Source organism: Lolium rigidum, chromosome 7, assembly GCF_022539505.1.
Source record: "Lolium rigidum isolate FL_2022 chromosome 7, APGP_CSIRO_Lrig_0.1, whole genome shotgun sequence".
In the NCBI taxonomy this organism is placed as follows: domain Eukaryota; kingdom Viridiplantae; phylum Streptophyta; class Magnoliopsida; order Poales; family Poaceae; genus Lolium; species Lolium rigidum.
In genome coordinates this window covers 28,217,111-28,241,112 of record NC_061514.1, presented here as the reverse complement: position 1 = coordinate 28,241,112, position 24,002 = coordinate 28,217,111, and the positions used below count along the sequence as shown (strand labels likewise).

Below are 24,002 nucleotides of genomic sequence, written 5' to 3'. Positions count from 1 at the left end.
TGAACGTGAAGTTCACGTGGGATTTTGATGAGGAGCCGGATCCTCTTGTCGAGGGCGTCGGCGGAAAGATTGTCTTTTGTGGCGCGCATTGGGTTGTCGCGCCCTGTGTATTGGAACATCAGTGCGGTCCCTGTGTTGGAGCGGCTGGATCCGCTTGGTGAGCCAGGAAAGGGTTAAGTCCTTCCCCGTCAGCCCCTCCTCCGTCAGCTTACAGATCCGCCTGACGGCGCGTGTGAGCTGGAGCGATTCGGAAAGGTGGGTGCAGTTCTTGAATGGCGGTAGCTTTCTTTCGCTCGCGGGGTCGGAGACGTCCTTCAAGTAGAAGAAACCCCCAGACCAGTACCTCGCGGATTCGTGGCGGTCGGTGGGGGGGTAGACGCGGCCCGGGCGGATCATGAAGGTGATGGATCCGCATGTAGCTAGTTCGGTGGATTGCCGGATCCTCTCCTTCTTGACAAGTAGCACATCGGAACGCAGAGAGCTCGGGGTTACCCGGAGATGGCCTTCGCGAGGGTGACGTGGTTGCGGATTGCAAGCACGCTGTTCGGAGAAATGTTGTGGGGTTGGAGCCCATAGGTCTTCGAGAATCTCTAGGAAGAAGTCTCAAGGCGGAAATGAAAAACCGCGCTCCACCAAGTGCTTTCGTCGAGCACCATTTCGTCGTCCTTAGGAGCTGGAGCTAGTTCATTCGGAATTGACCTCCAGCCTTCCGTGTTGCAGAAGCCCTCCGTCCCGAGGTTCCTCGCTCCATGTCGGTGGTGGTGCAGTGGCCACCATTTTCCCTTGGCTTCGGAGTCTCGTTGGCGAGCTTTCGACTTTTTGACGACCTCTTCCGCTTGGTGCTCCGTTTGATCCGCCCTGCAGGCTTTCTCCGGGTGAGCAGAGGTCCCTTCCAGCCTCCTTGCCGGAATCCTTTGAAGGATCCAGCCTGACTGGAACGAAGGGTGGAGGGGCGGAGGAGATTGGGGTCGCCATGATAGGTTCTGAGGTCGGAGGCGGAGTCGTTGAAGACATCTGAAGAAAAGGTTTTGGCGGAAACATTTTTTAGTCGGATCCGGCATCGTCAACCTAGCGATCATCCCTACCAACTACGGCAAAGGGTCGAAGCTCGGAGAACTTACCGTAATGGATTTCGCGGTGGTCGGAGTCGCCGGCGACGAGGTTTTCGTGCGGTGGCTCGCCGGAGTTAAGAACACGATGAACACCACGGTGGTGAAATCGCTCCGGTGATGCTCCGGTGAATTTTCCGGCGAGTTCCGGCACCGCGGAGGAAGAGCTCGCGAGCGGCGCTGCGTGGAGAGGTGAGAAAGGGGGGTGAATGAGGAGTTAGGGTTGACGGTGGATATTTATAGGCCGGAGGGACGAGATTCGTGCTCCGCATCCTGTGGTCGGAACGCAAGCGTCGCACCATTGGATGTGTGACACGTGTCCAAAACCCTAAACGGTAAAAATGGCTAGAGATAAGTTACCGCACAAATCGCGCGAAAATGGCGCCGGAATTGGCGGAACCGTTTGAGTCTTTTAAAGATTCCGGTAATTGCGCGAGGGTAAGTTGGTTCTCATTTGACGCGGGGGCAACCCGGAAACGTATTCAAAACGTCGATGGATGAAGTCCCGCGGAATGGGAGCATTTTTCCGACTAAAAGTTGGGAAAAGAAGAAAATGTGAAGTTGGAGTTCTTCAAGTTTCTCCGCGTTATCGACATTGTCGGATACCATGATGGACTAGCAAAGGCGGAAATAGCAAAGCGAAAGTCGGAGAACTCGGGGGCTACTGTTGTGGGTATACTTCATGGGTGTACCATCGACAAGTGCCTAGATCCAAGCAAGCTCCGGGTGGCCCACAGATGGTGATGAGGCATGTGGCCCATCGGGCGGCCCAGTCTGTCGTTGATCATGAAGGAAGAAGTCCGGCCCAGGATCGGCAAGCTCGGATCCGTACCGACATTAGGAGGAACCCGGATCCAGTACGACGTATATGGAAGGCGGATCCGTGACATGCACGGCAAGATATTGTACCGTAGTTAGGCTATCTGTAATCCGGCTAGGACTCTCCATGTAAACCCTAGATCCGTGCGCCTTTATAAGCCGAATCCTCGGGAGCCCTAGAGTGCGTAACAACAACTCATTGTAACATCGCGAAAGCGCCCGGATAATTCCGCACAAGCAGCGAGTAGGCCCCGTCATCGTGCAGGTGTTCCGAAGCTGGGTAAATCGCGTACCACCGTCCCGTGTGCACTCCGCCCTATGGCCCCTACTTCTTCTCCCCCTCGTGAGGATCCCTCCTCCGAGGTACCGTCGATTAGGCAACGACAGTAGTTATCTTTTCTATACACATGATTTTTCACTTGCATCGTATTAAGATGTGCGATGAGCGAAAAAATTTAGAGAGTCCGTAACAACGCACGGGCACTCAACTAGTCTTTAATATTAAATTGGAGTTGGTCGTTTGACACTCAACGCACTTTGGTGGTCGTCATTGAAAAGATCCTGGCCATCCAATCTATTTTCCCTACTCCGCTTCGTCCGATCGACTCAATCACCAAATATCCCCACGCAGAATATCTCAATCACATATCACGTACATCAAAATATGGTATAAAAATCAGTTACAATATCTCAATCACATATCATGTACATCAAAATATGGTAACATCCGTCCGATCCACTTTTCTATTCACGGGATCCAATTTCATGGTAAGTCATCCCGGCTTTCCTTTGTAGCATCAATCATCAATCACAGTAATCAACATAAATTAATTAAGAGATATCTTTCCTTGCCCAAAAAACAATTCTCACAATCATCACTCCCCCTTCCGTGGAAATCTCCTCAGATCTCTCGCATGTGCTTTTCTCCCGTCTATCCCTATCCAGTAGTGCCCTTCCCACCTCCGGCCGGTCTTCCGACGCTCTGGTGCCCCTCCTCCCGGTGACCTCAGAGCACCTCACGGACAAGGGATGCGGGAGCATACGCGCATGGTTGCGCTTGTTCCCATGGCCGGCCAGGACAACGACCTCGCCACGGCGAGCAGCCGAGGCAGGGGGTCAAGCCAAGGGCGGGGGAGAGAGAGCGAAGGGCAGGGTAGGAAGCAAACCTCCGAGCGTGGCCCTGGTGGCGAACGTGGACGACCAAGACGGGGCAACGGTGCCGGACCTCCGAGTATGAGCATCGATGTACTCATCTTCTCTCTGTGATTGTGTCTGCAATTGAGGACTACGTACGTCTCCCTCCTCTTGGAGTCCTGGTGTCACGTGATGCCGTTGCTTTTCTACCGCCTCTTAGTCTTGCGCGCCTCAACGGCGGCGAGCTGCCGGCTCCAGTCATTGGACGTTCATCCTGCGTGCCTGGACCGCCTCAACGACGGCGAGCTGCAGAGCTGCTAGATGCGTCAGCAAGAAAGGCATGACAGGCCTTCATGGGGCGGGCGATAGATCATTCTCTTGGTATGTTCTCTATCTTTAGCCTTTGATGCTCCTTGATTACTGGACCATCGTTCGTCTTTTCCTGCACTTCTCATGCATTCTTTTTTTTTTATTTCCATTTGATTGCAACCAACGCTGATGCGAGAAGATACTGGAACGTTCTAAGAAAAGCCTAAAAGTGGTGCTCTGTTTCTGGTCATCGCTTCGGTACTCATAGCAGTGTTGATCTGAAAGTCTGAATGCTCCTGTTGTAGACCAAAATATCTGGAATTTTTTTCAGATGGTGGATCCAATAGCTGACTCAAATAAAAACCTTGACCGTAGACTTTATTAATTCTCTGATTTCTCATTCCAAAAGTAACGCCTCAGTTTTAATAGCTGCCCACATATGATACAGGTACATTTCATTCTTCTTTTTGTTTGCAGCTAGCAGTTTGATTGCTGACGTGTTTGATGTTGAGGTTTCACTTTTAGAAGCAGAGGTAATGGAATTTGTATTCTATTTTTAGAAACGCCTATGACGGAGATTGGAATTTCAAGGATGAAGATACTGATTTATGGCTTTTTCTGCTTCAAGATTACATTCTATGTGCTCTCTTCCTTTCACTTCAGATTTACGAATGTTCAGCCTGCTACGAAACTCATGTGTTCAGCCTAAAGAGTTATAAATTTATCTGTGATGGCCACATGCACTGATGCCGATGCAGTCTGGCGGGGAACAATTAGCTAGCAGCGGCGGGCATTTTCTCTGGCAATGACATGATCAATATATTGGTAGATGATAATTACCTCAGGTGATTCGATAATCTGTCTATAGTTATTTATGGACGATTAGTTGTCAATCTCTACATTACATGCACATGGAGGCCTCATATATAGAAAGAAGACCAAATAACCCCCTAACTATTGGGTTTGGGATGAAGAACCCCCTTAAGTTTAAAATGGGGCACTTAACCCCCCTAACTATGCAATACCAGCTAATTGACCCCCTTGCACAACAAAAGCAGTTTAGCTGGGTGGTATCGGTGACGTGGATAGTGGTTTCAGCCAGCCCAGGCAGACGTGGAAGAGCAACAATAGAAAAGGTCAAACAGAAGCGAGCGATAACACTGTATTCTCTTGCCAACGGCGTCTTAGAGACAAGGGAGCTAGACGGGGACCTCGCAGTAAAGCTGGCCGTATCGGCCTCACACCGCGGGTCGTTGACAAGGGAGACTATACACGGGCACCATCGGCGGCGGCGGCTCAGCAGTGAACTGGTCGGCCAGCATCCGCACGCCACGGGACATCCTGTAGGAGAGTTTGCGCAGGTTCCCAGTGTTCGCGAGCGCGAGGCGCTCCGGCTGCCCGTTGACGCCGTTACTCAAAAGTTGTCAAAGGGGCACCACCGCGGGAGCTGCACCGACACCACGTGGCTCGTCGACGCCCTCCAACACGGCGTGGTGATCCTGGCCGGGTGCAAGGCCGAGCGCTTCATACTCGAGAGTAGCGGCGGCAAGAACTGGCGGAGCAAGAAGTGCTCGGCGTAATGGCGACGTGCATGAGGAACGGCGTCAACAAGAAGTTGTGCACCATCATCGAGAAGCTGGCGCTTGTGTCGTGTGCCTTCGCCTCGCTGGAACCGTGGGAGCCTGGCCGCTGGGCACGCCCCGGGCGCTGCTCATGTCATCGCACGCCGCAGCCGAGGAGTGCTTTACGGCAAACGATGCCGTGCTAGCAGGGCGGCCGCAGTTGCTCGTCGGGGAGCACCTCGGGTACGGGCGCACCAGCGTCGTCTGGGTCTCTTACGGAGACCACTTCGCCGGTTCTTCGCCGCCGAGCCGCCCTTGCCGCCGAACGCCACGCCGAAGTCGCGTCCCTCTTCGAGAACCTTCTCGATGACGCAGTATCCGGCAGTGGGATCACCCTCCGTCCGAAGCTCTTCGAGCTGGTGCTCAACGTGATGCTGCGCGCGATCAACTGACGCCCGCACGCCAGCGACGTCCACAGATTCCAGCGGCATCAACTCGATGACGCAGCCGAGCAGGATGGAACGGCATGGGCACTCCGCAGCGACTCCGAGCCAAGGGTGAGGAGATATAGCGGGCAGGGCGCGCCGCGGCGCTCCCGCTCTCTCCGTTCTTTTTTGTAGAATCGATGATCACGACCATGAAGTGCCACCGTGGCTCAAACCACTGTCCACGTCAGCAATACCACCCAGCTAAACTGCTTTCATTTTGCAAGGGGGTCAATTAGCTGGTATTGCAAAGTTAAGGGGGTTAAGTGCCCCATCTGAAACTTAGGGGGGTTCTCCGTCCCAAACCCGATAGTTAGGGGGGGTCATTTGGACTTGCAGTTTACAGTTTACCTAAGTTTCAGATACCGGCCGCCCTGCTAGCACGGCATCGTGGGAGCCTGGCCGCTGGGCACGCCCCGGGCGCTGCTCATTTCTCTATACCCATGGTTGCTGGACTAATATTTCCTAAAAGCAGTAGTATTATCCATCACATCTTCCTTCTTCTCATCATACTTGACGTGGTTAACAGCTTCATTTGACTAAAAGAATTTAACTCTTCCTAGCAGGGCGGAATTACTCCGAAGTGCTTGCAGTTTACCTACACTGAAAAATAATTTCTTGGTCGGCACCGACGATTTATTCCAGCCAACAGAGTTAAAGATCATATTTATGCAACTTACTTGACACTCCCTCCGGTTGCTTTTAGTCCACGCGGAGGTTGCATACACGTAGGTAGGGCGGTGGCTACGTCGATTAAAAGCGATTAGAGGCAGTACTAATCTAATTCCAATGCAATCCATCAAAGGTACACTTAAATTTCTTGAATTTTTGAGTTGAAATTTTACACTAGAGTTTTCACACGACTGATCCATGTATGTAGTAAGCTGTAGTTCTCCAACAGGAAAATTATAAGCAGTCCTTAATTTCTTTATAATTTCGAATTGTTTGCAATAGTGCATTATGTTTTGTATGTAACTTAAAATGCACAAGCAAAAAATAGAACATTTTATATTTTGATATGTTATGATTAGTAAGATGCACTCATTATTTCACACTCATTAAGTGCACTTTATGACATTTTGAGATGTAAAGATGGAAAACCATAGCTTTAGTACTCGAGTTATGAAGCTTTTTTATGAAACCTTCCGTCTCTGCCCCTCCTAAATCCTTTCTACGCGGATGTACAGGAGATCGTTTGCTGAAATCCATGTCCACGCCTACCGCGGCCTAGATTTCACGCAGTTATGGAGGGGGCGGGGGCAAGGTGCACCTCACTGATGTCCTCTACATGGCTTTCCTTGAGATCCAATTTGTAAGTGCCCACCTGACCTCCTCTGCCTTGTGCCTACCCAGCTACTTCACTGCTCGGACCCGCTGGACCGCCTCCTTATGCTGATCTTACAGAGACAGGTGTCTTGCGCAAGGAAAGGCTTGCCACCTCGTGGCGACCTTGTACCATGTGATCTTTTGGTGGTCGGAAGTTTGTGGCAGCCATCGCTGGTGCCGACAGCAGATGCAGGTGACCGTGTGCCCGCGGCAGTTGTGCCAGCACAGTAAGCTAACACTCGAGTAGGCACCGTGAGTTTCATTTGTACTTTGTCTTGTTTTAGGTTTTATATTAACCTTTCTGTGTTTCTCCCTTTGATGATTTCCCTTTGCATGTCTTCAAGATGACTGGTTTCTTACAGGATTGAGAGAGCAAGACAATCCTTCTTGGCAGGTTAGTAAAGGTATTAGAACAGAAGTAATAATATAAAAATAATTTCATTACTTGATATACTCCCTTTGTTCCTAATTTAATTGACTCAACTTTGTCTAGATTCGCATGTATCGCATCTAGATACATGCGAATCTAGACAAAGTCGGGTCAGTTAATTTGAAACGGAGGGAGTACCTCAATATGTTGCAAGTCTTCCATTCTGATTTATGTAAAAAAATATATCTGCATGTTTTTAAACACCCTTTAGATTACACTTTAGATTTCAAGATGAATAACATATATTTACTGCTAGAGGGATGGTGTATATCGCTTCTCGCCTTGTATAGTAGCACCAAATATCCTTTTTATTGCCCCACATAAATCTCTACAATAATCTTACCAGGGAGTTTATTTTTCATGTACGCAAATTTTGTTATTACCAAATTTAGCTTGAAAATTTGTGGGAAGCATCCATCTTGCTGTGATACCGGTAAATTTTAGTCTTCTTGTACCTCTGATATTTGTAGTATCATTCACTGGTCTTTGGATTAGGAGTGGTCAGTGCCTAATTTTTGTTGCTAGACTGACACAAAAGTTGAGAACAGTGTTGCAGAAAAGCTAATTCAAATAAATGTTTTTTTTTCCTTTGATTGATCTTATTACATCAGTCTCCGTGAAGAGGCCAGCTATCTATGTAATTAGGATGAGTAGCCAACACAGCAATGTGCTTATGAAATGAACGCAGAAAGAAGTATGATGAATTTTTTTTCTTCAAAATATAGACATGTAGATCTAAAAAAAATAGACATGTATAAATACATCGAAACTTTCGTATTAGTGTTAGTGTCAGACTACTTCCTTGTATTTAAAATTTCAGGTTGAGGACTAGCATTTCTCGTACTGAGATACTAACTCACACCTTCAAAGGTATGAAAACTAGAAAGTTGTTTTTATTCAATGTTTGAAAATTTTCGCTTATTCTTAGAAGCAAGCATATGTAAATAATTGTATTTTTGTTCAAAACTGTTGCTGGACTCACAAGAGCAGACACAAAAAAAAGAGCTATATGATAGCGGCGGTGTTGCTCTAGAGCGGTTTGTTCTATTTTATATGTGAACTTAGGGTCTGCATACTTACTTACTATATCTAATAATGGACTTGATGAGAAAATAGGAATGCTCACCTGGTGACCATAAGTATGTGGAAAAGAAGTAAGAAATGAGGAAGATGACACCTACTGTCATGCAGGAAGAAAGAAGGAAGAAGTCGATTCTCATCGACCATTGGTTGAAATGAAGTTCCGTGCATGTCACTCTTGATTTATTGTTTTGAGAAAAATAAAAGGCATGTATCTTTTCTATAGTTTTCTGCGCATATGATGTTGAATGGTGGTGCATATGATGTTGAATTATGAGAAGTGGAAATTTTGATGTTTCTGAAATACCACGTGGCTATGTGTCCTATATGTAAAAAAGAGGATGTTTCATGTACATGTGCCAAATGTGCGACGACCAAAAGAAAAATTTAGGGATCGTAGCAACGCACGGGCATTCAACTAGTTACTATTATATTCGAGTTGGTACGTCGTCAAACATGTTTGATGTCAAAGATTGGAGACATCTTGACCATCCAATCTTACTAAACATCTTCCCCGTGTGATATCCAGCCATCCGTCTGTTGACATCTCCTAAGCACCAATCACTTTCCAAAATCAAGGCCACAAGTATTAAAACAGTCATGCAAGATAAGGAAGTAAACATGAGGTATTAATGCCGGATTGCCACAATTAAGGGATGGACAAAATCAAGAATCGCCAAGATCAATGAGGAGACAATAATTGGTATTAATACATGGAAGTGTATTATGAGTACATGGAAATTAATCAGCTGATTCCATGGCGGAGGAGGAGACAGACGGGGCTGGGCGTACAATGATATGAGCGGCAAGATCTGTCCACCCACAGTCCATGGCGCCACCCCGGAGAAATACTGCATCGCGCGCCTCGTTGCGGCCGCCGAGAACCTCACCGGTTGCTTCCTCAGTGTGAGCCGCCGCGCCGGCTTTAGGAGATGAATGGCCTGCTTCTTGGACTACGCCTATGCCAACACCAACACCTCCTCCGCGCGCGAGGACACCTTCCATAGTTCCATGACGTTGTTTTCGCCGGCGAAGACCCGGGAGAAGACCCCAACTGTTTTGACCTGTCGAGGTCTTCGCACCCGCGCAGTCCATGGCGCGGCGCGGCGCCGCGAAGGTCTTGGGTGCGCTGGTCCTCAATGCCTCCTCCGCTCTGGCGAGGGACATCATCGGGAGGAACACAGTGCGCGTGTTGGCCGACGTCGCCAGGGGGCATACTACGGTGCTCTTGCTGGCGCAGTGCGTGTGGGACCGCGCGATGGAGTGCATGCCTGGGTGACGCGCCGCGACATGTGACGCCGTGCTTCCCGGGCCTCGACGACGCGCATGTGCGTGTGGCGACGGCGTCGGGTACAGGCGTACAGCTGCATCATGTGAACCGATATGTCGGTTCCGCCGCATCAGATCGTGGCGTCATGGCAGAGTACTTCTTCTCTTTCTAATCCTTTCGTGCAAGATCATGTCGATTTCCTGCCAGTCTTCAAGCATGAACAATTCTAATTTCTAGCAGTGTTCGAATTAGTGAGTGCATGCCGGCAAACCTGTCGTTTCGAGTTCATTCCCTTGAGGAGTTCATTTGGCATTGGGCGTTTGCTCCTGTCTCGTTACATCCTGAGTGGCGGAGGAGGAGCAGGCCGAGGCATGGGCGCAGGAGGATGACCGCCATGAGGCAGCATTTGCTAATCTACTGATGATTTTCATTGCTGGAATGCTCTCACGGGTACCAATACCACTGTGTCTGCATTACAACATTGTGGTTGCAGAATTGCAGCCTTGAATTTTTGCCTTGTAAATCTGCAAGAATACTTATTCATATTTATGTACACAATCAGCATTTATTTGACTTAGGATGCCTTCTTTGCAGGCCGGGGCTAACATTAATTCCAATTCTTCCTCAAATCGCTTGTGAGGAGATGCTACTTATAGTTGGGCAGTTAGGAGGATTTTCCGAGGATACAGTGATGTAAAAAACTTTTACTAGCTCTTCTCTGATATTCAGTTACCGACTATTGGAGATTGTAGCACACAGTATTTTCATATGCTGAATAATTTCAATATTGCTGGTTTTCGTCTATGGCATCGAACGGTCATACTAGGCCCTGTTTATGACATTGGCGCAGGCAGAAGTGGACATGCTCCAAGTGATGGCGATCAGTGGGGAGGATGCCCCGCAGGGGTGCGCGGAGCCAGACCTGGCAGTGTCGGTGTCACTGCAGGTGCAACAGCAGTTCTTCCATGCCAGTTAAACACAAGAACTCTCGTCAGTAAAAAAAATTACCTACTATTGAGGAGATCTGTGAAGCCCTTTGTCTTAGTTTCAAGCTTCACGTACCACCTAATAATCAGCAATATAAATGATTGTATGGATTTATCTTTTTTTTCCTATCTTGCTCTTCTAGGGAGGCACACTCGTCGCCTTGGAAGAGCTGGTGCTTCTATTTATTTAGAAAATTAATCTCAATGGCCTACCCCTCTCTTTTATAAAGGATTAGAAACTATACTAAAAGGTAACTAGCAGCGATACCTGAACATTAGGAGATATCAATCTTAATCCCCAAACTATAGAGTATAACTTGCTTAAAAATGAAGGTATATACAGTCTTTAACATGATCAAGGGAAGGGCATCAGGTATATCATGAAGGGCAAGATCGATGTGCTTACACCATTTGGGAACATGAAGTTGTCCATAAATAAAACGGGTAGATTCACTTGCCTCAAGAAGGATGACAGGCACTACAAGGTATATATACCATATGTGCTTATTTTGTAGTTCATGGATGCGAGAGAGGTTAATTTTATGGACGTTGCCGGAAATAACCAACTAGCATAGGTCAGGGAGAAATGTTGTTGGAAGTGGCAAAAAACCACTGAGTTTTACACATCTGATGTCTTGAGGGAATATCAAAACTCGTTGAAAACTCAGTGAGTTTTACACAACCAACATTTGTGACAGTTGCACATGGAGTAAAGCTTATAGTAAATAAGAGATGAGTAGTGGTCTATTGTTTATCAACATATACTTGGAAAAAATTGAAATCTCAGTGTATTTAAAATACTATATATATTGCTATCATTTATGTACATTCGAATTTTCATGTTATTTATATCTGCAGAGGGAAAATTGAGAGACTATAGCAACGCACGGGCATTCAACTAGTTAGGTATAGATATTGCAGTTGGGGATGGTGTGCACTTTGAAATCAAACATTGGACCAATCCTAACCGTTGATCACCCTAAAAAACTCCCATCAAATATGTTTCAACGTACTTATAATGTATCTATTCTTTCCATGTCAATGCACACAGAGAAAATGAGGACGTAATTTCCTTTCCTTGTTATTGACGCATGTACCCCCTATGAAAAAAAGAGTAAACAATTAATCAGAGCTTTATTTGAAAGGGAACAAAAAGCCAGAAAGATAGTAAGCTATACTACTCCATTTTAGGAGCGAGAAATTAATGGTTGAAATATTATAGCCAGGATCAAGGAAGAAAATCATAGACAAAAAAATCAAGGTAGTGCTGAGAATCGAGGGGATCTTTGCACAGAAACTTTTGCAGCTTCGCCGCTGACCGCCCACAATAGCGCAACCCAATCTTTTACAGGTCTGCCACCACCCACCACTCCCGGCACCTTCGTCCACCGCGCCAGCCATGGACCTCGACGTCGTCCCCGACCGTGCCTCCAAGCGGCTGCAACGTTGGAGCGAGAGGACGGAGTGGCCGCAGCTTTCGAACAACTCCGAGCCATCATGCACGAAACCAGAGCGCGTCCACCGCAGATTGTCCAGCGGTGTCCTGACATTGGCGGGGCGGCGTCTACCTTGGAGAAGCTGCAGCAGATGAGGTAGGAGGCGGTGTACGAGGTTAGTGGTGTTGTACCCAAAGATATGTTGGACACATACCTCGTCGTAGATCTTGTAGCAAAAATTTAGTGACATTGTAGAACAACCCGGCCTTCTCGAAAAGCTCGCCGGACACCTCGCCTAAGACCTCATAGCAAAAGATTTATACTAAAGTAGAAAAAAAAGATATAACTATTATAGCAAAAATATACTATTAGAGCAACGTTGCTGCATCAACGATGACCATCCGCGGTTTCGTTGTTGATGGAGATCATCGCAACAACACATGCGCGACATTTGTAGCTGCCGCGTCGGCCATCGACCTCGAGGTCTTCCCAGACCACGGCTCCAAGTGACCGCAGCTCTGGGGCGAGAGGATGGAGTGGCTGAAGCGTTGGGCCTGTTGGCGCTGCGTCTTCGCCGCCCCTATGTCACTCTTTATCTCTCGCTCGAACGAAGGTGGAAGAAGGAGAAGAATGCACTGGTTTTCCTGCGGCAAACTCCACGACCCACATACACCGCTCCTTCTTATATTTCAGCTAGCTCACACCAATACTCAACACTTTCACGAGCAATATTACAGAGGGTTTTTATACCCAAGCTAACACACAAAGCACCCACACATCTACTTTTGATGCTCGATCCGCATGCTGCGGCCAACCTGCACACGACAAGCACACATGCGCATGACACTGCTGCCTCCAACATCTCCAAACGACCCCTATGTAGTGCACAAGTACAAACCAACACTCACACAGACTCACGCATGCACACGAGACATGCGTGGTTTATTTATAACTGGGGCGACTCTGAGCCATCATGCACCAAACCAGCGCGCCTCCACGACAGAGTGTCCACTGATGGCTTGAGGTCAGCAGAGTGGCGTCTACCTCAGAGAAGCAGCAACATGAGGTAGGAGGCGGTGTACAAGGTTAGCGGCGCTAGGGTTATGTTGCAGCGAGGGCTGGACGAGGGTGGTGTGGTGGTCGACATTGGATCCAGGTTGACTAGGGTGATTGTCCAGATATGGGGAGGTGACTCGTGCGTGAGGAGCCGTCCCCGACTGTTCATCGGGGGATGAAACCGATTGGGAAGGAGATAAGGGGAGAGAGTAGGGTGTGGCCCGTAGACATGTAGATGTAGTGTGTCCAGTAGGCGGAGGACCCCACGTTAAAATCATCTAGCACCACTCGATCGAGCGCCATCCGAGGATGTGCAACTCGGAGGTGGCGGGCGATGGAGCCACCAGCTACATTCACTCATTTTTCTCTATCTCTACTACTTAAAAAGACTAAACTGGTTTCTTATTCTGCCCAATACGTTTTAGTTTTGGTCGTCCCACCTACGTCGATCGCGGAATCGGTTCCGTCGTCAGGCCGATACATCGTCGCACTGCTTCGCTGCACTTTTACACTTTAGCCCCTCCCGATTTGGAAATTCAACCAAAGTCCAAGAATCCAATCCGACCCTGTCACGGCCGGCCACCACCACACGAGCACCGCCGCACACACGCCAAGGATCATCCTCGCCTCCGCCCCCGCCAAGGTTCCTCGCCCTCGCCGATGGTGCCTCCTGTGCCGCCTGCCGTTCCCCATCCTTGGGAACGCCGCATGCCTCCTCTTCAGCGCGCCGCCGCCGCCGCCCCGGACGTGGGCGCGTCGTCCTCGACTGGATCGATGGGCGCTGGTGGTGTCTCCTCCCGCCGATTCGTCCTTTGTGGGTTCCACGGCCGCCACGCAGGCTCGGCACAGCTCCGCGTCGTCAGCGCCCGCTCCACTTCATCCTTCGCGCGCCTCTCTTCGCCGCCCCTAGGTCCCGCCGATCTGATACGACGAAAGAGGGAGGAAGGCGTGACGTGGTTGCTGCTGCTTTAGCACTCCACGGAAAGAGCACTAGAGAAGAAGAAACATAGAAGAGAAGATGAATAGAAGAGAAATACCCGAGATCATCACAATTTGTCAAGTTGAAACCAAACTGATGAGCTACATCAGTAAAATCTACATCTTCTGTATACTGTCTAATTTCATATCATATCACTACATAACATTTAGAATCATGAGAAGTAGTTTCTATTTTGATTGCTAGAAACTTAGAATTGCTTTTTCGTTTATTTACATGAAGGAGAAATCTGTATGTATAGGTTGGTTCAGTAGCTGCCCAAGAGTATGAAAAATGTGCTCCAACTGTGCTTTCGTTGAAAAACATCTGCTAAACCTGAAATAATTGTGATTTTAGGCTAACACTATGGTTCCTGAATTGGTTATTGTATTGATGACATCTGAATTAGTATTACTTGCACGAGATTATAAGATAGTACTTCTGGAAATTATGATTCTTTTTCACATGGTATAAGTAGTACTTCTGGAACCAACTTGTGTTATGTGCCTCATAGTTTTCATTAGAAGTATCTGTAAATAGATATGTTTCTCCTATATATGCTCTTATGTAAAGATATATGTTTCTAGCTAACTCAGCGCTTTACTTATATTTCAGTATCAGGTTTAATAATATTAATTATTTTTTTCTCCTATATAGAACAAGAAGATTTACAAGTAGTGCATGTTCACACATTTTGCAGAAGCCAGATCCACAGCACGTCTCCTCTAGGTAATAGTGATGCCCAACCTTTGGTTAGCAACTATGGTATATTAGTTTCAACTTTCATTCGATTGTTTTGGACTATGATTATCATTTTTGATTTAACTTGGGACTGTGGGTCAGTGGTTGATTCTCCTGGTACTCATTAATCTTTTGGTGAATAGGGAACTTTATCTCACATTTCTTTAGTCTTACGTCTGAAACATATATTCCCATATTCAGTGCTTCAGTCGATGGATATCACTTTATTCGCGTTCCCAATTTTGTCAACATGATTTTGGACCTAACAGAGATAACACTATCTGTAGTACTGACTACCAAGGAGCTACTGCTGGTGTGTGTAATGTTTTGTTGTTACATATTGCAGTAAAAATATTAGTTGTGCATCAAGCAAAATACTAGGGAGCCAGGCTGAATGGAACCTCATTTCTGAATAGTAATCAATATGGATTGCCAGGTTGCAGGTCTATAACACCTCTGTACATGCAAGGCCATTTATGTTGTTGTAGCAAATTACGTTGGTTGACTTCCACTGATTTTTTTGAACACTGTATGTATAGAATGGTGACCGTAATGCCAAGTAGTGTCCACGTGTGATTCATGATAGATCATGCAATTACCACACTAACCATATTTATTCTTTTTTATAATTACTACAATTACCACCCAGAAGACCCAGGACTCATATGCATTAGTTGACCATTCATCATGAGAGAGCTTGTGTCCAACTTATCTGGTAATATATCCATAGCCTTGTCATTTGATGTGCAGTTGTCCAAAGTGATGGTGGAGATCTTCCTCTCAAGGTGCCACTCAACGAGACATTCATACAAGGCTTCACATATAACTTCAGCTGAATGTGGACATGGCACATAAGCAAACCTATTTAACACAATAAAACATAAACAAACCATTAGTACAACATAAACATAGATTGGTAATTGGTAATAGTTAGTATTGTGCTATGTTCAGACTTTACCTCATAAGAAAGCTCTTCAGGTTCCAAGAATCATCTATATAGTGTGCAGTAACAGCCATATAACCTCTCTTTTGATAGCCTGATGTCCACAAATCTGTAGTGATAGCCACTCGGTGTTTGAAAGTTGCAAAGAAATTCACCATCTTCTCCCTTTGAGCAGAATGCATAGCCACAATATCATTCCTAATAGTATTTCTGCACACCATCTTAAATAGTGGCTGCAAAGAAGAACAAAATCTGCGAAACCCACTATGATCTACAATAGATAAAGGGTACTCATGTTCACATATCATCAATGCAAGATCTTTCCTGGCCTTCTCTTGGTCAAAAATGATGTTTTCTACATTCACTTTGCCACCTTCACCTTTTGTCAACCTTAATTTTTGTTGCTTTGGGCCCATAGGTGCATGCCTAGCAGGACAAGAATCCAAATACGAACGCAAGTGAGTGGTGCCAGCTCTAGGTCCCGAAGCAAATTTTTTGTGACAGTAATTGCACTCGGCTTTCCATCCTCCATTTTCAAATTTTGGCTCCATCTCTTGCCATACTGCAGATGTTAGCTTCCTCTTACAACTAACTCTACCAGATGTAACCTGAGATGTCGGAGTAGCAGCTTGAGATGCCGGAGTAGCAGCTTGAGATGCCGGAGTAGCAACTTCAGATGTTGGAGTAGCATGTTGAAACACCGAAGCATCAACGGAGATTTCATTCCCATTCCCTGAACCAGCCACAGCTGAACATTCTGCTCCATCTTGAGAAGCCAATGATCTGTACATGATACAGAACAAATAAGTTTCTGAATTGCAAAAATATATATGACAATCCTACCACTAATCAAAAACTAGCAGAACACAATTTTACTTCATTTCCTGTATCCATCATAAATTTTAAACAACGTTGGAGAATCTACAGTATATTACAGTCCTACCACCAATCCAAAAGAATATTAGACAGTGTTGGACAATCTAAAATATTCTGCTACAGGGAGAAAATACTCGCCTGTCATCCAGAACCAGTGCGGCAAATCAACTAAACAACATTACGATTCAACTAGCAGGCAGCGTTAATAGAGGAATTGGAGGATAGCTAGGCTACAGTCCATCACATGATTCAAAGCATCTGTAGCTAGCTGAATTGAAAAAAATCAAGAGATACACGTCTTACCGGCCAGCGTTGCCACTAGAGCGGAGAGTTGGAGCCATCAGGCTTTGTAGATGTGGCCGACTTGCCGTGGTAATACAGCCTAGAATGGCCCTCCTGCCGCCACGCACGTCACAGGCAAGCCGTTGCCATGCTCGACACCACCATAACCTGCAGCGACTGTAGGCGTGAAGAAACAGGGGAATTTGGGGAGGGCCTGAGGGAGATCAGGAGATGGATTGCGGTTAGGTTCTCGTCGGCTCCATGGCTTCCCGTGGAGGAGAGAGGGGAATTGGGGAGATGCTGAGCAAGCCTTGATGCTGAGGGACGGGGATGGAGTGAAGCCATGAGGGGATCGCTGATTGATACGAGCTCGGGGAGCGGCGGCGACTGAGGAGACCGAGGGGATTGCGCTAACGATTGGGGAGACGAGGGGAGTAAGAATTAATTTGGGCGTCGGGGCCTGGGCTTGGCCACTTGGCTGACGTACGCTTCTTAATTATTTGGTTACTGGCTTAGCCATGGACCCACGTGTCAGGTGTTACGGGCAGGGTATGGGTATACCCGCGGGTACTAAGTTATACCCATGCCCTACCCACAATTTGACGGGCAGGGTATGGGTATTACCCATGGGTAAAAAATTGTGCCCGTACCCTGCCCATACGGGTACGGTACCCGCGAATACCCGTGACCGCGGTAAAAATTGCCATCCTTGCCCAGGAGGACAAAGAGGTTAGTGCAAAGGATCTGCATGTACGATTTTGTGTCAGCTCGTTAAGTAATTCCATGTACTGTATGGCTGAACTGATGTTAAATTATACATGGGAGTGCAAGGGAATTACTCCATTCTTGTATTTAGACAATACAGGTTAGGACAAATTTAGATGCCGCCCTAGATTTGTTTACTTATTTGAGGTCAAATAGAAGAGGAATTGGTAAGGAACCAGAAACACTTGCATTGTGTGTCTGCTGCTGTGGGTACTCCAATTTGTTGTTGACATATGGCTAGCTACTGTTGTATGCTGGTTATGATTGTGCATCCGAATTGTTGTAAAAGTGGTCTCATCGTGGTTACAACTTAATTGCAGGGTCAGGATCAATGCCAATCCTATGGACATACTCTATGCACAAGCAAGGTAGGTGCACTATCTGAAGGTACGACGATACCAGGGGTGATCATGTCATAGAATCATCATTGGACACACCGTTTGATTCTCATGGTGAGGCTTACGATGTGATGATGTTGACCGTCCATTGGTTAGGATGATACTTGCGGCTTCATCTGCATTTTTTACTTAGTTTATCCCATCAATTTTGGCACTCTTTTACTTGATTCCGCAGACCATGATGAGTTGATGACATACATGATTTTACTTATGTTAGTGAGGTCATAAAGTCACTTAATCGGCAATAATTGATTTTTGGCATGAAGTGAATTAAATGGTATCCTAGCTAATTAGTTTGTTTATATCATTGATCTCTTCCATCGGACTTCAGTTGATCGAAAAATAGAAATTTCTTTCGAGGTTCGATTAAGGAGAACCGACATTATGAGATACTTGCTGCCATTTTATTCATCTTTACGTAGATTGTGTTTACGGCTATACCTGCACATTTACCATGCTTAACTTCCATTTCATATCTCGCTATGAAAAGCAATTTGTAATACTCTTGATTCTCAAATATGTAGTGTTGGCAAGTCAACCAACTAAGCTCATAAGTGTTATGATGTTTATGCTTATTTTTTTGTAATGGAAGACCCGAAGGCCTCCCTTCCTATAGGCCACATGGAAAAAAAATGTTGTAGAGGTACTGCACTACCAAGTATCAGTCAGTAGTCCAATGAGGCATGAGCAACCAATCATTTCAATCATACAGATTTTAGCGCATAGCAGAATCCAATAAAAAGTGTTTAAGCTAAACATGTTGAGCCGGAGCAGACCATATGATTACTCCAGTGACATGTGTGACAAGTCTTGACACCCATGCTCTTTGGATTGGTACTGTGTCAGGTAAGGTAACATATCCCCTTGGGCATGACGGTTTTATTCCCTGCTTGATCCGACCTATGCAAAAGACCACATGGTTTTATTCCCTGCTTCATCTGTTAAGTGATTGGCACTGCATGTCCACCATTGGCAATGGCATAAGGGGAAGGCAGGAGCAGAAGTGTAGGTTGGTTGTGCTACGTGCAACAACAAGGTTTCCTTTTTGAATCAGTTGATGGTTGATGATACTGCTAGATATGGTGGTTGATGATCATGCTATCAAGGTAAGTCGGTACAAGGTTCAACTATTCTGAGGAAACAACTTTGGTAGTTAATGGTAAATTCACGTGTGATTTAACCCTTCATTTCTATCTTCTGTAACTTTCTCGGTGAAAATGATAAGTAACTTCAGCCATTCAAGCATTATTATCGAAGAATTAGTTGTCTGCTGTAGATATAGATTCTTGCAAGTTGATCTGTTGTGACAATAAGATCCGCATATGTATGGTCCTTTGTAGATGAAGCTTTGAATTTGAGATCAGATTTAGAGTTTGGGGAAAATGAGACGATTGGCAATAACGAGGTCATCAAGATCAAGCCGCCCACTGTCGAGGTTGTGGCCGCTGCCGCATTGTTCTAGGTTCGGTCTCTTCCTCCTGGAATCCCCCGATGGAACGCCCAGATCCGGCATCTTGCTGCCACAATTATGTCCGCAGGTCACTCTCACCCCTACCTCCTCCAACACACAACAATATCACTGAAGACACCTGTTATTTTCATGTTCATCAGGCCATGTGCTTTGCTCTTACTGTCTGCATAGGTTCATGAATCATCAGTCACGTATTATATGCCTAGGATTTGTGTGCTCGTGGTTGTGATAGAATAAGCTGCTGTCTTTTTATTTCAAGTTTTGCTCATTATTTTGTTGAATCAATTGCAGCTTAAAATGTGTTAATGCAATGATGTTACGTGGGGCATACATATGTACTCTTTCTATTTACTTAGAGCTTGTTATGTAATTGGAGCTGAATCACATTGATATTTTGGTCGAGTAATTAGCTCTTGCACTGCTGAGGTGTGTTTTTACCATGTAGCTTCATAAATCGTAGGCATATCGTGGTTCTGCTGAAATGATCATACCTTTGTAGCATGTTCCAAATTTTAACTTACTATTACGCTGGATGACGGTTTAAATTGGAACTCGCAGTCTTACTGTGGGGATCATCAAAACGCATTGTTTCAATAATTCTATCAGATCCTTCTGTTAAGTCAACCTAATAAAGTTTACCGAATAGGTTCATGGATTTTCCAGCACATCTTCTAGGCATAACATGGGTTCTATATAAATAATCATAGATTTGACTAATATTTTTGCATTTCCTTGTTATTATGGTCGATGGTTGTTTAAATTCTCATGTGGGTGTTCTTCCAAGTGCATTTATATTTGTAACAGATCCATTTGTTAAGTCAATCTAAGAAACTTTATGATATAATTCCCTTGGGGCAATTGTTTAATTGATGAGATTAACAAACATGGTACCTTGCTTTTCTTTGCAGGGAAAGATCATGGAGGAAGATTACTTAGAAGCGCCAGCGCCACAACTTCCTATGGACATCATGTACAAGATCCTATTGCACGTATCTGATCCAGCCCCCCTTGCCTGCCTTGCTTCATCTTGCAAGTTCTGGCATGATCTTATGAAGGACCCGGTCTTGATAAATGGTTAGTTCTATATATAACCATCATGTGTGCGCGTTTACATTTCTATCTGTTGGGGACACTCTTTCTTTAAGCAGTATCATCTCTGAGGTTAGCTCTCACTTATATTTGCACTGAGGATGATACTCAAATATCTTCCGATTGGACAAGGCCTTGCTACTAGCTTATGCACAATATTTATTGTTAACCTTTGTTCTGTCAATTCATGTTCTGTTTTTCATTTATCTTGGTTCTTATCCACTCTTGTGTATATACTTGTTTTTTTCTTTTTAAGTAGTCGGGATCTTCGTACTGTTTCCCTGTAAAAAAGGGAATTAGGCGATAAAGGAATCATGGATGATAGTTGTGTTAAGATAGCCCAGGAGAAGTTCTATTCTATTCTCTAGATACCAGGTACAACCATACAAGGGGTGTTTAAGAAACTAAGTTTCTCTTGCATTTACTACATGTAGACATGAGCATCAAAAAACTTAGTTGTGTTAAAAATTGAGATTGCATCAGCTGTTGCATGATGATTCATCTGTTAATCGTCCGTGTGTACTTGTCAATATTGGTGCATCTTGCATCTCGGGTAATCATGGTTTAATTTTTCGAGGTATTGAATATTTGCTGACTTCTTAGTTTTCTTGCTCCTTTCTACGACACCCGGAATATAAAATTAACATTAGTTGAATCCATGCTCAAAACTTATATGTTTATTTGTTAGGAATATCTTGTGCACACCAAGTTACTGCTCTCCTTGCTGTCACACCTGACAAGATCAGGTTCTTTCGATTGTTCTCATAACTTAATTATTCTTCCAATTTTTTATGCCAGCTATTGCTGTTCTGAAAATGCTAAAAATGCTTGGCAGTTCCTGTGTTACTTATGAAATTGTTTACCTTTTGAAATCCTTAAATTACATTAGCCTTTTCGTGCAATTTTCTCAGATCCCACCAAATCAATTCCAGTATGACTTAGCCAAAGTGGACCATCAATTCTTTCTCTACCAGATGCTTCATGCTCTGAGTTATATTTATAATGGTATGCTACTTTTTTTTCTATTCAAATCTTAGTTAGTATACTATTTTCCATTATTGTGCTTTCATGATTACCTACGGTTATTTATTTTTGTAACACTCTAAAAACTATTGATGCTCTGTTACGGTTCAGTAGGTGCATACATAATTTGGAGTCGTGCGCTCACACATAAATTTCAATGTAGTGCTAAGTGCTAACTCGATAACCAAGGCCACCATATTTATTGAAAACTGTCCTTTGTCCTCCATGAGTTATCTATCTGTGTTAACAATTTGCCCTGGATATTGACTTCCATCAGACATGAAGCATGTTTGGCTCCCCGGGTGTAAGAACTTTTATAGTTTGTAGTTTCATTTTTACCAACTGTCTATGCTACCATGTTCTGCTTTCTGTTTTCAAATCAAATAAATAGAAACATATTTGCACAGTTAAAATATTTTCTTCGCTGGTCTCGTTGTACTACACAATCGATTTATGATCAGGTAGTCTACAATTTTACGACAATCTTGATGATCCGGGGTGATAATAAATTAATAATTACAACGATTTCCCTAAATTGGTCGCTGACACTTAATTTCCAATGTGTAGGCCTACTACAGATCAGCACAATGCCACTGTGTTTCGCTTTGATTTACAAATCCGATTTTAAGGTGAGTTGTAATTTAGTGGATATGGGCACTACTGAATTGTGATTTGTAGGTTCCAGGCGAGGACATTGGACAGTAATTACATGTTGTTATGTCTTAGTAGCAGAAAGGAACAACCTCTATATATGAAACTGGAGTATTTTTAGAAGATATAAAAGTACAGTATTGAGCTTTATGCATTATTAGAATGAAATCATTGATATATGTTTCTGAAATTTATTGGGAACAGTACTTGTGGTTCATATTGTTTGGTAAGCAAAGTTCACCATTCAATTATTTCTGTTCCATTTTTATTAGAAACTAGCATGTGAGTTCTGAAAGGTAAATGATTCTCGAGTCCTACAATTGGGACAAAGCCTCCCAGTTTAACGGTTCACGGTGATGCACAGTGGTGGCAGAGGTGAAACTAAGCTGGTGATAAAGGAGAAGGTTGACAAAGACATCCTTGTCATGCCTTTGGGACACTTGTATGTGAGTAAGAGAGAGAAAAAAAGTTTGATGGAAAGTTGCTTTGTGTTAGGGCATCTCCAGCGGCGCGACGCAAACGGACGCTGAGCACTGGTGGGCGGCGGCTGGGCTTCTGCGCCACCTTCAATGGCATCGTATCCCGCGCGCGGCCGCCCTTAAAAGTCCACCGGCCGCGTCGCTCCTTCGCCCACACCACACCTCCACTCGCACCACCAGCGCCGCAGCGCCATGGGGAAGAAAAATGACTTCGAGGCCTCCGGCAGCGGCACCAAGAAGATCCCGCTCCCCGTCACGGTGGGGAGGCTCATGCACGGCAAATGGATGCCGTGCGACGACGCCTGGTCCGGCGTGCAGCTGCCTGGCGGCTCAGCTGCCGCCGGGTGCCCATCCCTCCAGTACCTGCGCGTGAGCCTGATCGGACCGCGGAGATCCGGCGCAGGAGGCGGTATCTGCCGGCGGACCTCCGCGCCGATCCGGCGTACGCCATCGACTCGGAGCTTTGGCGTACGTACCTGTCCACGAAGACGGACAGGAGACGAAGGGCAGGCTTCATGGGCGACAAGGATTATCCCTTCGGCCCTGCACCACCGGCTCGTCGTCAGCAGGCGCCGACGACGTCAGCAGACGCAGCACAACGACGCCGACGACCGCGAGGATGACGATGACGACGACGAAGCCTACGCCGCGTACGACGACGACAAAGACTACGTCGAGGCGCTCGCGTACCATAGCGAGGAGGTGAAGGACAACAACGACGACTACGTCGTCGCTGTCGTCCTCCACGAATGGCAACAGGACATGGCGGAGGGCCGGAACTTCGACTTCCCGGAGAACATGACGGACGACGAGATGGCGAAGGTCGCCGTCCTCGTCTCCGAGTACGACGCGCCTGTGCAGCCACCGCTGCCCCGCTACGCCACCGCCGTCATGCCGTCGGGCCTGTCGGCGGATGAAGCACTTCGACAGGCGCTCCTACAGTCGGCGGCGCCTCCTCCACCGCCGCCACCGCCGCCACAGCCTTATCCCTAGGCGCCTCCTCCACCGCCACCACAGCCTTATGTCTGGGCGCCTCTACCGCCGCCACAGCCGCAGCCTCCTCAACCTCGAGCACCGGTGGCGCGCCCGGCGTACGCTCCCCCGGATGGCTACTTGCCGTGGGTCATACCGGAGCTCAACGTGCTCGACAGCGACGAGGAGCAACACAGCGACGAGGAGCAGAAGTAGGCGTTTAGGTTTTTTTTTTTAAAATGTTTTAAGTATGTAAATTATGTTTCATGTTTAAAAAAATGATTCGTCCTAAAAAAATGCGTCGTGCCGCTGGAGCCACCCCCGACGCAAACGG

At 46.1% G+C, this 24,002-nt stretch overlaps 1 protein-coding gene and 1 long non-coding RNA gene across 4 annotated transcripts; one reads left to right on the top strand and one right to left on the bottom strand.

The window, feature by feature from the left end:
- The first annotated feature begins 13,796 nt into the window (after positions 1 to 13,796).
- LOC124677607 lies at positions 13,797 to 22,169 on the top strand. Of its 3 annotated transcripts, XR_006994143.1 has the most exons (7): positions 13,797 to 14,090; positions 14,636 to 14,707; positions 18,830 to 19,089; positions 19,324 to 19,521; positions 20,363 to 20,528; positions 21,455 to 21,548; positions 22,134 to 22,169. It is a non-coding gene; the product is annotated as an uncharacterized LOC124677607 (long non-coding RNA). The 3 variants fall into 3 exon arrangements; XR_006994141.1 differs by having other exon boundaries at positions 13,800 to 14,707; XR_006994142.1 differs by lacking the exon at positions 18,830 to 19,089 and having other exon boundaries at positions 13,803 to 14,707.
- On the bottom strand, positions 13,869 to 17,254 carry LOC124677606 (zinc finger BED domain-containing protein RICESLEEPER 2-like). Its single transcript, XM_047213578.1, has 3 exons — positions 16,842 to 17,254; positions 15,678 to 16,445; positions 13,869 to 15,580 (listed from the first exon to the last, which is right to left on the bottom strand). The coding sequence occupies exons 1-3, from the start codon at positions 16,877 to 16,879 to the stop codon at positions 15,358 to 15,360; spliced, it is 1,029 nt and encodes a 342-aa protein (XP_047069534.1). The 5' UTR covers positions 16,880 to 17,254; the 3' UTR covers positions 13,869 to 15,357.
- Positions 22,170 to 24,002: the final 1,833 nt, after the last annotated feature.